This window comes from Solea solea, chromosome 17, assembly GCF_958295425.1.
Source record: "Solea solea chromosome 17, fSolSol10.1, whole genome shotgun sequence".
In the NCBI taxonomy this organism is placed as follows: domain Eukaryota; kingdom Metazoa; phylum Chordata; class Actinopteri; order Pleuronectiformes; family Soleidae; genus Solea; species Solea solea.
The window spans coordinates 7,869,444-7,882,525 of NC_081150.1; the positions used below are offsets into that span (position 1 = coordinate 7,869,444).

The 13,082-nt window shown below is 39.3% G+C and overlaps 2 protein-coding genes and 1 long non-coding RNA gene across 4 annotated transcripts; 2 read left to right on the forward strand and 1 right to left on the reverse strand.

Moving 5' to 3' along the window:
- Positions 1-2,867: 2,867 nt before the first annotated feature.
- rps29 (ribosomal protein S29) lies at positions 2,868-4,094 on the reverse strand. Its single transcript, XM_058612656.1, has 3 exons — positions 3,933-4,094; positions 3,347-3,446; positions 2,868-2,986 (listed from the first exon to the last, which is right to left on the reverse strand). Exons 1-3 carry the CDS (start codon positions 3,992-3,994, stop codon positions 2,978-2,980), a joined length of 171 nt encoding a protein of 56 aa, XP_058468639.1. The 5' UTR covers positions 3,995-4,094; the 3' UTR covers positions 2,868-2,977.
- LOC131443228 (uncharacterized) lies at positions 3,355-5,917 on the forward strand. The gene is made up of 3 exons (XR_009233586.1): positions 3,355-3,490; positions 4,859-4,946; positions 5,251-5,917. It is a non-coding gene; the product is annotated as an uncharacterized LOC131443228 (long non-coding RNA).
- A 1,062-nt stretch (positions 5,918-6,979) lies between these two features.
- mgat2 (alpha-1,6-mannosyl-glycoprotein 2-beta-N-acetylglucosaminyltransferase) lies at positions 6,980-11,467 on the forward strand. 2 transcript variants are annotated; one of them, XM_058612504.1, is made up of 3 exons: positions 6,980-7,157; positions 8,075-8,214; positions 9,632-11,467. In XM_058612504.1, the coding sequence occupies exon 3, from the start codon at positions 9,885-9,887 to the stop codon at positions 11,304-11,306; it is 1,422 nt and encodes a 473-aa protein (XP_058468487.1). In that variant the 5' UTR covers positions 6,980-7,157; positions 8,075-8,214; positions 9,632-9,884; the 3' UTR covers positions 11,307-11,467. The 2 variants fall into 2 exon arrangements, with proteins under 2 accessions (XP_058468487.1, XP_058468486.1); XM_058612503.1 differs by lacking the exon at positions 8,075-8,214.
- Positions 11,468-13,082: the final 1,615 nt, after the last annotated feature.

Sequence of the window (13,082 nt, forward strand, 5' to 3'; positions counted from 1 at the left end):
AAAGAAAATAAGCGTATCATTATCAAATTATCAGATAATTATCAGTACTTAGAGCTGTGTTCACCATAGCCTCTTGATTGCCGTGCAATTTCACAATATAAATCAACTGCTCCTTCACTGACGCTGCTCTTTTGATTAATTCAATTTCTCGTCTCTGGCTACAACATTTTTTCACATTGTTTGCTTGTTTCATTTTATTCTGCTTATCTTTTTTTTTTGTGCCATAGCTGAGCAACAACAACCTCACTCAATCAAAACTGAGGGAGAGGGTGAATGAGCCCGTGTGTTTGCTCACACCTTTGAGGAACCTTGTAACAAGAAGTGCCTCTTGATCGAACATTTGAGAGCAGGTAAACCCTCAGGAATGTTTCCATGCCAACGGTGCACCATATATATACCGTTTTTCCCCTATAATCTTGGAGATGGATGTGAAAGCCCTGCGATATACCTGGCACTATACCTGGTCCCAAACCATCACACACCCGCTCCCTTCTGATTTCCTCGGACCAGTGTTCACTCTCAGTGGTAATTCTGAGCACAACGCATGCACACAGTAACATGTTTGGGAACGGGGTTTTGATTTTTGCTATCATCATGTTGCTTTATGGAAACTGTAGCATCCAGTTTTTGACACTTCAATATAGATCACAATCAGAATTGACCTCTACCTTTTTCTTTACCCCTTGTGACCCTGCAACCTATTCTAAAAGTATATCACTAAAACACTACTTTAACCCCTTTTCAAATATTATCCTCTGATTTACAGTAAAACTTAATGATACTAATGTAATCCAGAAGAAAAAAAAAACACACACACAAGTGAATATTAATGTTTGCAAATGATAATAAACACAAGTAAACAAAAGCTAATGTTACTACATACTCATCTAGATGTGTAAAAACAACAAGTCCTACGCCAGTAGATCTATAATGAGGTGATAATATGTCCGGAATGTATACGTTTAAGTCAAGGACTTCTTCTGCCCCCATGTGGCAAAAAAACGCACAGTTTCATACAGAATATAGTGCATTTATGTTTATTTTTTTACATACTACTGGACTTTTTAATCAAAGACTACACATCTGTATTTGATACTTGGCTCTCTCATGAGGACAGAGTGGTTGGAGTTGATTTGTTTTCTAGGCAGACTGAAACACTGAGGGCCAGGTTGGATTAAGGCAACAGCAGCATAAAATGAAATGAACAGAAAAGACAACACTGTCCATCCTCCTCCATGTAGACTCTCTGTCCATATACAGCTGCAGTCAGTAGTGCTGCTCACACCCTCCACACAAACTCTTCGTTATGCATAGGAGTTAGTGCTTATATAATATGCACATGCATATTTAATGAACACAGACATGCTGCATCTGGTAATGCATGCACGCCTTGCAGATTGTGTTGCCATTTCTTGTTTTTTTAATGAGATAATGAAATTTAAACTGCTCACATAATGAATATTATGACATGTTAGAGCTGTTCAGTTACATACTGCATGTTCTACTTGCTTCTTTTACTTCGTTATATATTCCATTACCACTGAGTTTGCTCATTTGTGCATACACACGATTTTCCATCACATGGTCGAAGACACTAACAGCTTACAACGTGTCACCTTCACTTTGCTGCAAAGTTACTTTCATGCCAATTATGCTCAGCTTCATTAAGATCGAATCTTATGAATCTATATTATTTGTGAGAAACAAGGCAGAATGATAAACCACATGTAATACAAGTATAGTCCATGAACAGGATATCTATATTCAGTGATTTTCCCAGAGAATCTAGACGAGATCTTTCACATCAAACTTATTTCTCTCTTTAACCGGACACCAAGTGACAAGTAAACTCAAACTTAGAGCATTGTGAATGGGTAAAATGATCTGTATCTACATATTATGAATTCAGAAAATGCCATTAACGCTTCAAGTTCTATTGTGTTACCAAACAACACTGAGCTTGGGTTATGAAGTGTTGCTGCCACCTAGTGCTTCATATTTAGCCCTCTCCCTTTGAACCACAGGAGAAAAAAACCCAACTTTGGAATCCCAACTGCCAAGGTACCTTGCAACTGCTGAGCTTATCTATTATTTAAAGTTTTGTGACCAAAGTCACAGGCACAATGCAATTAGCTGCACAGCGGGGGGACTGCAGATTTAATTCATTTTTAATGAGAACAATATCTCAGCATGTTACAAAGTCTTGATGTTAGGAGGACTTGCTGACTTTGAACGTCTATTTAATCGCTTAAGATCATTGGTTTCTCCTTTGGTGTAGTCAGTACAGCATCCGTGATCTATTGCCATGTTTAATTTCTCACAGATAAAAAAAAGGCTCAGGGAATAAGCCTGTTCATGATGTTCAGCATGGTTTCACAATGTAGGAAGTGATAGGGGAGTTTTTAATGTGTATTCCCTCTGGTTTTATCTATCCACAGTAAACCAACACATCCATTTCTATGGATAACTCAATTCATTAATTACCACCTAATTATAAAGTGTGCATTCATCACTTGCTTGTGTAAGTGATGAATGCTCGTGTACTGGAACCAGTCACCTCAAATATTTTGCAGTTGTGTACCCATCACCCGACAGCAGTTGAACGCCATCAATTTTTTATCACATTTTGAAAACTTACATATTCAAAACCTTATATTAAACAGCCCATATGTGATCATTTAAGAAAACCTTTAATAGGTTTTTCTCAGTATGATTGCTTGTCAAATTGTTGGTTAACAACTAACTCAAAACACCCATTAAACATTTGGAATTGTCAGATTAACAGTTCAAATAACTAGGATGAAAAATGTGAAATCAGCATCTTAGAGGTCTCAGCTACATATATAGTAATAAAACCACAAATCAAGTAATTTGGACAAAAAAACACATTTATTTGCAGTGCTGAATTATCCCATCATCTTGGCTGGTCTTCGAGAGATCACTTGACCCCATCTGAGGACGTGACAGCACAAGAGACCTAGTCCAGCTGTGTGAAAATAAAAAACATGGCATTAGTTTTGAATTAAAAGATGCTGCACTTCAGTTCAGGACTTATGCCATAATTTTAACATATCATTAGCTTTATTGTGATACAATAGCATATCATCACCAAACCAGGAATACATAACATTTGACAATGATTATGAATTGCTGCAAAATGTTAATACATACTAATAACAAACCATAGAAATATTAATTGAAAATGTTAAATACAAACTTGGAACTATGCTTGCGGAAAAGTTCTGATCAACTGCTTGGATGTTTACAAGTCTATACGACTTTCGAATGTACACTCTTTGCAGACACTAGTATGTAATGTCCCACATTAATGTATAATAGTACTTACCTTCACGAAGCCGATGTCTTTAGCGTACTGCCTGAAGCACTGGCGGCACATGTTGAGCCCGTATTTACGGATCAGACCGTGTCTGTTCGAGCATACCCGGCTGAAAAAAAGACATTAAATATGGATTATAAACGGGGACCGAGAGTAAGTTTTTATCTTAAATGAATTCATAACTACAGGAAGTAAAGTGCACATCTAGTGACTGCCGGTTTTCAGTACGCTTTTCCTTTAACATCAAGGCTACTCCTAGCCAGTTCAGCTAAGTACATACTTCCCACCAATAGATAAATAAAATGGCAACTTCGAATATATAACATTACACTCGGAACACACATATGACCGTGTTTTAATATTTAAGAACGTACAGCGCGAGCAAATAAGCTTTAAAAGCAGTCGCAGCGCGATTGATCAGGGCGGCTGTGATGCTCGTACCGCACGGGCTCAACCGCCATATTAGCTCACGGTCGGTCTCCATGCGGTGCACGACTGGTGATGAATTATCACTTATTTGAGACTACAAACACAGCAAAACCGGATCTGTTCGGCTCACATGTTGATAATAGTCTCGTTCAAGACAGTTACTGACCAGGATCTGGATCCCTGACCGAATTTTCGGGGGTGACTCCAATAGAGCTGTTGATGGCCCATCTTGTCTCTTTCGCTCGAGTGTCGGAAAGGAAGAAAGAAGGCCACGCGTGCGCACAAGAAGCGTTCACAGCCTGTGTTTCCGGCAATGGAGTTTGTGCGCACCACCCCCTAGTGGCAAAGAGTACAACAGCAATGGAGCAAGAACGCCTGAGGGAGGCGCTACGTGTATGAAACAAACTTGCCATAAATAAAGGCCAGAGCCTTACACAGTCAATCAATGATCAAGTGATAAAAGGAAGGTTTTTACCGTCCGTTTTTTCGTTTAAACCAATTAACGAAAAAACGGAAATACCATCGTTTTTTCGTTTTGAACCATAAACGAAAAAGCGCCGTTTTCTCGTTTTTGTTGTCAAAATCAAAAAACGAGAAATGAGAAAACCAAATTAAAATAAACGTGCCAAAGCAAATACTTAAAAATAAAAGCCAAGCGGATAGTAGAGAAACAAATGATGGATAGATAGATAGATAGATAGATAGATAGATAGATAGATAGATAGATAGATAGATAGATGTTGTTTACCCTCGCTACCAGTAGGTGGCAGTATGAGAGTATTTAACTGTATGCCTGGTTTGCTCATAGGCCTATAATTGTCCAGGTTATTGACAGAGATGTATTGAATGATATTTGTTTCATTTGGTATTTGTTGGTTTATTTGCAACATTTTTATATTGAACATTTTTATATTGAACACAAAAGTTCTGTCAACAGTGTCATTTGATTAGATTAATTTCAGTTAGCCTGCATATATTTTAGGATAGGCTTATCGGAAAATGCAATCCAGTTAATTACTACTTGATTCTGGATTAAACGTTTTCCAATGTTAAAAATACAAAATACAATTTAATTTTAAAATTCTCTTCTAGAGCAACACTACTTTAACCGATGAAGCAGGCGGTGAGCTGAGGAGATACAAAGAGGAACTACACCAACGGTCAAGTGTAGAGTACAGTGGTAAGTCTATCTATATTATCTAGATTTTTTTTTTATTTCAATGCTGAAGGCCTTTATTTCCCCATGAGCCTTACATATTAAGAAGTATGATGTTATTTCTGTTTGACCATCAGGCTATTCAACTCATGCCTCACAAAAGGAAAACTAATGCTGGAGCCATTTCATCTATGTGTACTGTACTTCATGTGTATAGAATCTTTAGTCCATGTATATGTAACACTTTGCCTCTCAGACAAGGTTTAAAAAATGTATTGTTTTGTTTGCTTCTTGAAACCTCTGAATCACTTTTGCTGTCTGTATTTAGGATACAGTGCCTACAAATGCCACCTTGACTGTGTGCAAAGCAGCCATCATCACTGTGGCTTTTGCACAAAAGTCTTTGTGAAAAATGTTTTGTCTGTCAGTTTAAAACCTGCTGCAAGACAGCAACCACAAATATTACTGCAACTTTGCCATCCACGGTGACTCCAGCGTCCACTCCAGCATCCATGGTGACTCCAGCGTCCACTCCAGCATCCATGGTGACTCCAGTGTCCACTTCAGCATCCATGGTGACTCGGTGTCTACAGCAGACCATCAGAAATAAAATGATGCAAAAAAACATGTTTTTGCTTGCAGTTATGGGAGGAAGAGGAAGGCAGAGCAACACTCTAAGACGACCCACCGCCTGTCCTTAGGATCAACCGTGAAAGAAGGCGCTCAGGCTGCACTGTGGTCAGTAATACATGCTACATGGATTGTAACAAAAAACTAAATAACAGAAATGAACTTGTTGAATGTTGTTCGTAGATGTGTCTCATGAGGATTATTTATTCTTCTTATTATTTTATGTCATGTTCATGTGTGTCTTTAGTATGTGGGCTATTTGATTTTTACCCCACACAACACACATTTTTAGTCTGCTTCCTTGTAGATTGTTTTATTTGATTCAGGAATGGTTGTTCATCTGTCTTAATAAACTTTTGAAATGGTATCGTTTGCTGGTTTGTTATGACACAATACTTATTTTGCATCTTGCACCTGACAAATACTCCATATTACATACAAAAAAACCTCATAGTAACACTAAAACTAATAAAAATGGAACTAAAACTAAGCATTTACTCACTGTATACACATAGAACACGTTGTTTTGTGTTGTTTTTAAACTCTCTTCATCCTTCTTCATCGCCAACGTAAACGTCATCACGTTTCAGACGCAGAGTTGAGAAGGCGTGTCGTGTAGTGTGAGGGGGTGTGTCGTGTCGTGGGGTGTGTGTGTCGTGTAGTGGTCTGAGGGTCTGCAGTTAGACAGTGAGACCCTTCTCCCATAAACAGCGAAAGGCATGATAGAAGCACGATACTGACGTGCACAAGCGGATTTCATGACTCTGAAATGATAAAAACATACAGATAAAATACATGCTGTGTACAGGCCTAAAAATGTTGCAACAAATACCAAATGAAACGAATATCATTCAATACATCTCTGTCAATAACCTGGACAATTATAGGCCTATGAGCAAACCAGGCATACAGTTAAATACTATCATACTGGTAGCGAGGGTAAACATCACTCTGTCTGTCTGTCTGTCTGGCTGGCTGGCTGGCTTTTATTTTGAAGTATTTGCTTTTACTTTTGGGTCACATAACTTCCTGTCCTTCACTTCGTCCCTCAGAAGGAAAAAAAGGCTAAATAAATAGTCAAAACAAACAAAATCGGGCCGTTTATTTTCTAATTTTTCTCATTTTTTGATTTTGACAACAAGAACGGCGTTTTTTTCGTGTTCTCGTTCATTGGTTTAAACGAAAATACGGACGGTCTAAACGTACACGGAACTACGTGTATCCAACAATGTTTAAAAAAAAAAAATAGAACATGTTTCAAAATCACAATCAGTTATACAGAAGCTGAACATTTATTGGCAAATCTGGTAATGAATACGTACATAGTGTGTTTAGATTTCTTACTCAAATTAAAATATCTCAAATGTCTATGGATGTATGTTTAAGTACATATATAAAGTCATAAATATTCGGGTCTCTCGGGTGCCCCCCGCTGGACCAGTGCATTGTGGGACAGCGACAGACAGCACTGGTTCCATATTTAGGATTTCTTTAGCTAGCTTCTAGTTGCGTTTCCATGCAGCTCCGTGGAGGGTATGGAGAGAACGGGAGTCCACCGTACTGACGTTTCCCGCTGAACGGACCGCACGGCTGCTCCAGTTTTAGGTAACCAGTTTAAATATTGTCGCCGTGGTTCGCCACGGACGGGATTGTTGACGAGGCTTGCTGTGGACGGGTTGCTCCCAAGTTGCTAGCTGAAGCTAAATTACAGCTAGCATTGTTTTTCTTTGACGCCTGTTAACAGATAAGACGTAAAGTGATACGACAGCTGTTGTTTTTAGTCGCTTCAACAGCGTTTCCCATCAGTCGGTGACATAATGGTAACGGCGACTCGTGTAATATACGACATGAGCCGTCGTTGGCTCCGTTTCATGAACAGCGGCCAATTCAGCACACTGTAACTAATCGTAGTAGTCTTCGAATTAATTATTGCATTTTTAAACGAGGGTGGAAACGAGGTAGATGCAGATATTTGTGGAATAAAATGCATTTTCAATGACTGTGTTAGTACAGTGAAAACAGCAGGGCAAACGTTACACTTGATTTGACTTTTAACATGTAGATATACTGTACATGCATGCATGCTTCAAAGGTACAGGGAGAAAATAGATACAGTGTGCATCCCACATTGCTTCAAAGACTGCGTAAAGTCTAGATGAAAATGTTTCTATCTTTAAATATGTATGGACTGGTAGCATGTCAATGTTTTAAGTGTTTTATCAGCAACCATTTGCAATAGGATTATATACGATGTTATTACGATACGATATACTTTTATTGTCCCCGAGGCGAAATTTGTCTTGGACTCGATTGTATACAATAATGCCTTCAACATGACAGACTATAACACTCAAAGTGAACAGTGTATATACACTTTAAACATATTGCACGCACCCCATTCTCATAAATACTGTACTATAATAATCATAAGAAAAACACCACAAGTCTGTTGCACAATCGCTACAGCCTCAAGCAGGGTTATTTAAAAGTCTGATTGAATTTTGCACAAATTTGTTTTTAAGAGTTCACTGTGGGGGACTCGGTATCATCTGAAGGATGGTAAAAGATCATACTCTGTGTGGAAGACATGTGATGTGTCAGTCACTACTCACTATCGTCTGCGCCTGCCATAAAACAGACTGCTCATAGATCGAAGAGACAGGTACTTTGTCTTCCCCATCACATTTCTACATGGCAGCATAGAACTTCGTTTTTAGTTGTACAGTCAGGTTACCTTACCATGCTGACTGACCATATCTGACTAAGCTCTCCAGTACCACCTGATCATCATTTTTTTATCATAATAATCACGCATGAAGGAAATAAACCAAAATCCATTCTACGTATACTCATAGATACTGTAGTCACATTTTCTTGTTTATCACTTAATAATGTACACAAAAAATATACTACCATGTTTTTCTAACATAATAACATTTTTGTAAAAGTTTTTTGGTAACGATAGTCATGTAGTTTGTAGGTAGACTTGCTGAAAAAACGAATCTCTATTAATTCAAGAAATGTCTCTGTGTGCCAGTCCTTCTGTGTCTCAAAGTTGATAAAATTAGTAATATTTTTGGAAGATTGATGTTCACAAATCTAAAAAACAAATATATCATAGTTTAAAGTATATTGTGAATTGCAATAATCATGAAAGTTAATATTTATATCTTCCCACACCAAGTTGCCATTATACTATGGTAGATAAGCTGAGGAGTCTGCAGGCAGAGATGAGCCTGATGAATGGGGTCATGTACCAGGAAGCCACTAATTTAATGACAGATAAGTGATAGAGTTTTGTTCAGCAGAAAGGCCCGATCAATATTTATAAAGCAGTTAACAACAGAGATTTATGCTCAAGAAAATACACTGAAAATATGCAGTAACTCCAGGTTTAGGCATGTAATAAATTGTGTTTGTGGTTTTGGTGTTAATTATTTATAGTTGAGTAATTTTTCATAGAGACCAGTTGACTCTTCTGTGAAATTAAGTTCGAGCTATTTTTGCAAATGTATTTCTAGTAAGGCTGGACGATTATAGTATCATATTCCAAATGAAAAATGCCCGCCTATCATAATTGAGTCATGTTGTCAACCTGCACGTCTGTTTTCCAATGTATGCCTCACAGCAAGCTGTAATTTTAAGTGTTGTATATTGCATCATCTTTTTGTGCAAACATTTAAAATTCAGAGAAACTGAAAGCAAATCCAGGAGATTAGGACAAGTAGTTTCACATGATATTAACTGTAGGGAAACAAGAAGCTTTTTCAGACCTTTAAACTACACCTCCTCAACAAATCAAGTTTGCTCAGTTGTCGTGGTGTGGATTTAGTAGTCAACATGCAGCCTACACAGTATGTATTTTTTATTATGAGATGCCTGTAAGCAGACCTTCCGTTAAGATTATTCTATCGGTCCGTCTTGAACTGTCCTCACATGAATACTTTGTATGGTAATTGAACTAGACAGGTAATTGCCATAAACATCTTTGTCTTTTGTATATAGTGTATTTAACATAACGTTTTGTGTGTGGTGTTGACTCAGTCCTAAGTTAATTTTATGTCTTATTTTTCATTCAGGTGGTTCATGCACACTGCAACACTGCTGCCTGCTAGCACCGGTCATGCCTTATGGAATATTTATTCACCACCAATGACATTCCACCGGGATCCATGTTTACAGCAACAGTTAATTTTGCCAACAATTAGCCTCATTGTAGCTTCCTTTTAATCAAGCTTGCTCTCTGTAAGCACACTGCATCAGCTGCAAACCTGTGGTTTTTGTTTCTCTACAATCAACTTCTCTCCCTTCGCAAGAGGCTGACCCCCTATCATGAGATTCCGAATCTACAAGAGGAAGGTGGTGATACTGACTCTGGTGGTTGTCGTCTGTGGCCTAGCTTTCTGGAGCAGTGGAAGGCAGAAAAAGAGCGACAGTGGATCGTTACCCAAGGAAGTGGATCCAGTGAGGAAAAGCAGCAGCATTAGCAGCAGCAGCAGCAGCAGCATCAACAACAACAACCATATCCTGGTGCAAGCCACACCTGCGGTCAGCAGGGCACCTGTTCCACCTCCTGTTTTACAAGCAAATGACACGCATCCAGAAAAAGCAAAAGCAAAGGATAAAGAGAAGCTCCCCAAGCCAGAGGTGGATAACAACACTTTAGTTTACCGTGGCATCGTCTTCCAGCTAAATTTTGACCAGACGATAAGGAATGAGGAGACGTTTGAGAGCTCACGGAAGAAGGACGATCTGGTTGTGTTGGTTCAGGTCCATAATCGACTAGATTACCTTAAGTTATTAGTGGACAGTTTGCGGAAGGTCCAAGGTGTGGAGAGCATACTGCTGATATTCAGCCACGACTATTGGTCCCCTGAGATCAACAAAGTGGTGGCTTCTGTTGACTTTTGTCAAGTCCTCCAGATTTTCTTCCCCTTCAGCATCCAGCTGTACCCACATGAGTTTCCTGGAAATGATCCCAAGGACTGCCCCAGAGACATCCCCAAAAAAGATGCCTTAAAACTGGGATGCATCAATGCAGAATACCCTGACTCATTTGGTCACTACCGTGAAGCTAAGTTCTCCCAGACTAAACACCACTGGTGGTGGAAGCTGCACTTTGTATGGGACAGGGTCCGGGCTCTGAAGGACCATAAGGGTCTGGTCCTGCTGATCGAAGAGGACCACTATTTGTCTCCAGACTTTATCCATCTCTTAAAGCTGATGTCAGCTCTCAAAAGGGAGCAGTGCACAGACTGTGACATCCTCTCACTGGGAAGCTACAGCCACATTGGCTACTCGAGTAAAGCAAATAAGGTGGAGGTGAAGGCCTGGAAGTCCACCGAGCACAACATGGGAATGGCTCTGAGTAGGGAGACGTACCAGAAGCTTATTCAGTGCACTGACACATTCTGCACTTATGATGACTACAACTGGGACTGGTCCTTGCAACACCTGACCGTGTCCTGCCTGCCCTCCTACTGGAAGGTCATGGTGAGTGAGGCACCGCGGGTTTTTCATGCCGGAGACTGTGGCATGCATCACAAGAAGGTTTCTTGCATGCCGATCAGCCAGAAAACCAAGATAGAAAACATCTTACAGAGCAGCGGGAACCAGCTGTTCCCAAAGAACCTCCTGATAACAAAGAGACTGCCAGGCAACGGGGTCGGAGGTGTTGCCCCACATGTGAAAAATGGGGGCTGGGGAGATATCAGGGACCATGAACTCTGCAAGAGTTATGTTCGATTACAGTGACCTTAATTGCTACTATTATATATTATTGTCTCTTTTGCATCCTCTATAAAGAAAAAAAAGCCTTTTAAAAGTAAATCTTTATGGAATATTCTTCATATTGCCTGTTTTATTGGACTGTTCTAAATAAAGACGAATGTTGGATTTTTGCTTCTTTAACAGAACTATGTCTTCACATTGACTTATTTGAATTATTCCTGCCAGGTCTACATACATATAACAACATACTGTTGTGTTTTATCTAAAGCATTTCAAAATAAAACATTTTAGTTATTTAAAGTTTCCAGAAATGTGGTGTAGCTCTAAACTTTGTTGATTTGGGCAGTCTTAAATTTGGGGAATCTGTGGACTCCGCAATCCCCCTGTGAATGAATATTTAATTTGAGGATATTTAGATCACCTAGCATGGTTGAGATCAAAAGAGACCCTTGGAGACACCTATTCCTTTTTAAATAATCTCCCACGTAGCTCATCATCAACAGGTTTTTGAAACACACTAAGATTCTCGTTACTCCTTCAATCTGCACTGAAGTACACCGCATTAATTCATAAAGAAGAAACCACTTTGTTTCATTGGGTCATGTTTTACAGTGCAGTGCATTTGTTTAAGTTGCAATGCATCACTGTCCAGTTTAATACCTCACATACACTAAAGCTAAATCTGGCCTCTGTATCCATGCAGAGATAACCTCACAGAAAACTGCTCACCATGCACCTGTAGAAATCCCAAGACACAACTTGGTCTTTCGTGTTGTTGCCGTTGAAGATGCATTTCCATTTTAAGTGCTTAGACCACAGCTCAGTATTGATGGTTTGCGCAGAGGCTCAAGCTCAGAGGCTGCACCGGTCACCGCATGAATTCCCATCCCCCTCCTCTGCCAACACTTAACAATCGGTTCTGCACACTGTTCAGAATCGGGAGTAACTGCAAAGTTATTGCTGACTTGCCTACAGTTGGTAATAAATAACTATATCCTCTGGCAGACTCCGCTGTAGGCCGTCCTCTCTGTGAGACACATCCTCTGCATAGATGTTCACTAAGACAAATGACCGTGACTGAGTTACAATGAATCTTTGTCTGTGAATGTCTTCAGGGTGAGAAGTCCCATCTTATTTTCTATCTGCGAACTTTAATTCTTAATGCGATGTGAAGACGTGACGCTGGGAGTGTTGTACTGAGGTCACGTGACTGTCAAATTTGCAGCTGCTCCCATGATGGAGGCCAAGTAATTGGGTCCACACCTCAAGGGACTCGGCTTAGAATAGAATTGAGAATAGGAGGAAGTGGCACTTTGCTCTTGATTCTTGGTGACGAATGGTTAACACCTAATATGTTGTTGACACTGAGAGCGATCATCTGTTTGTTTCAGGGCTATAATGAAGAGAAAAACACACTTACATCTGTGATATCTATTCATGGGCCACTCTAATGTATTCCATTTATCTGCACTTTAAGCTTGAGAGCACGTTTTGACAGATTGACTAACGATGAACAACACTGTGACATTAAACCACAGAGTTAATGTTAGAAATCAGTTCACTTTAAGGTAAAAATGGAAAATTTCATTCCGACACCCAGGCTGTACGAAGCTCAATAGAAATACATTTTTTCATAGGAGTGGAATAATTGATCTTTTCTTAATTGATCTCAGGTCCACAGATTTCTCCACATGATTTATTTTAAAAGTTTTAAAAGTGTGGATTTTCTCTCCCATCTTTGAAAGTGTATGCAGCACTGGGATATTAAGTTACCTGAGAGCGCCGTCAAAATAAATTTTT

Excerpts from the sequence above, each read along its gene's own strand:
- rps29 (XM_058612656.1), bottom strand. The coding sequence starts at position 3,994 with ATGGGCCATCAACAGCTCTATTGGAGTCACCCCCGAAAATTCGGTCAG. Across the intron at positions 3,447-3,932 it reads GGTCAGGGATCCAGATCCTG|CCGGGTATGCTCGAACAGAC; the intron begins GTCAGTAACTGT and ends TCTTTTTTTCAG.
- mgat2 (XM_058612504.1), top strand. The coding sequence starts at position 9,885 with ATGAGATTCCGAATCTACAAGAGGAAGGTGGTGATACTGACTCTGGTG.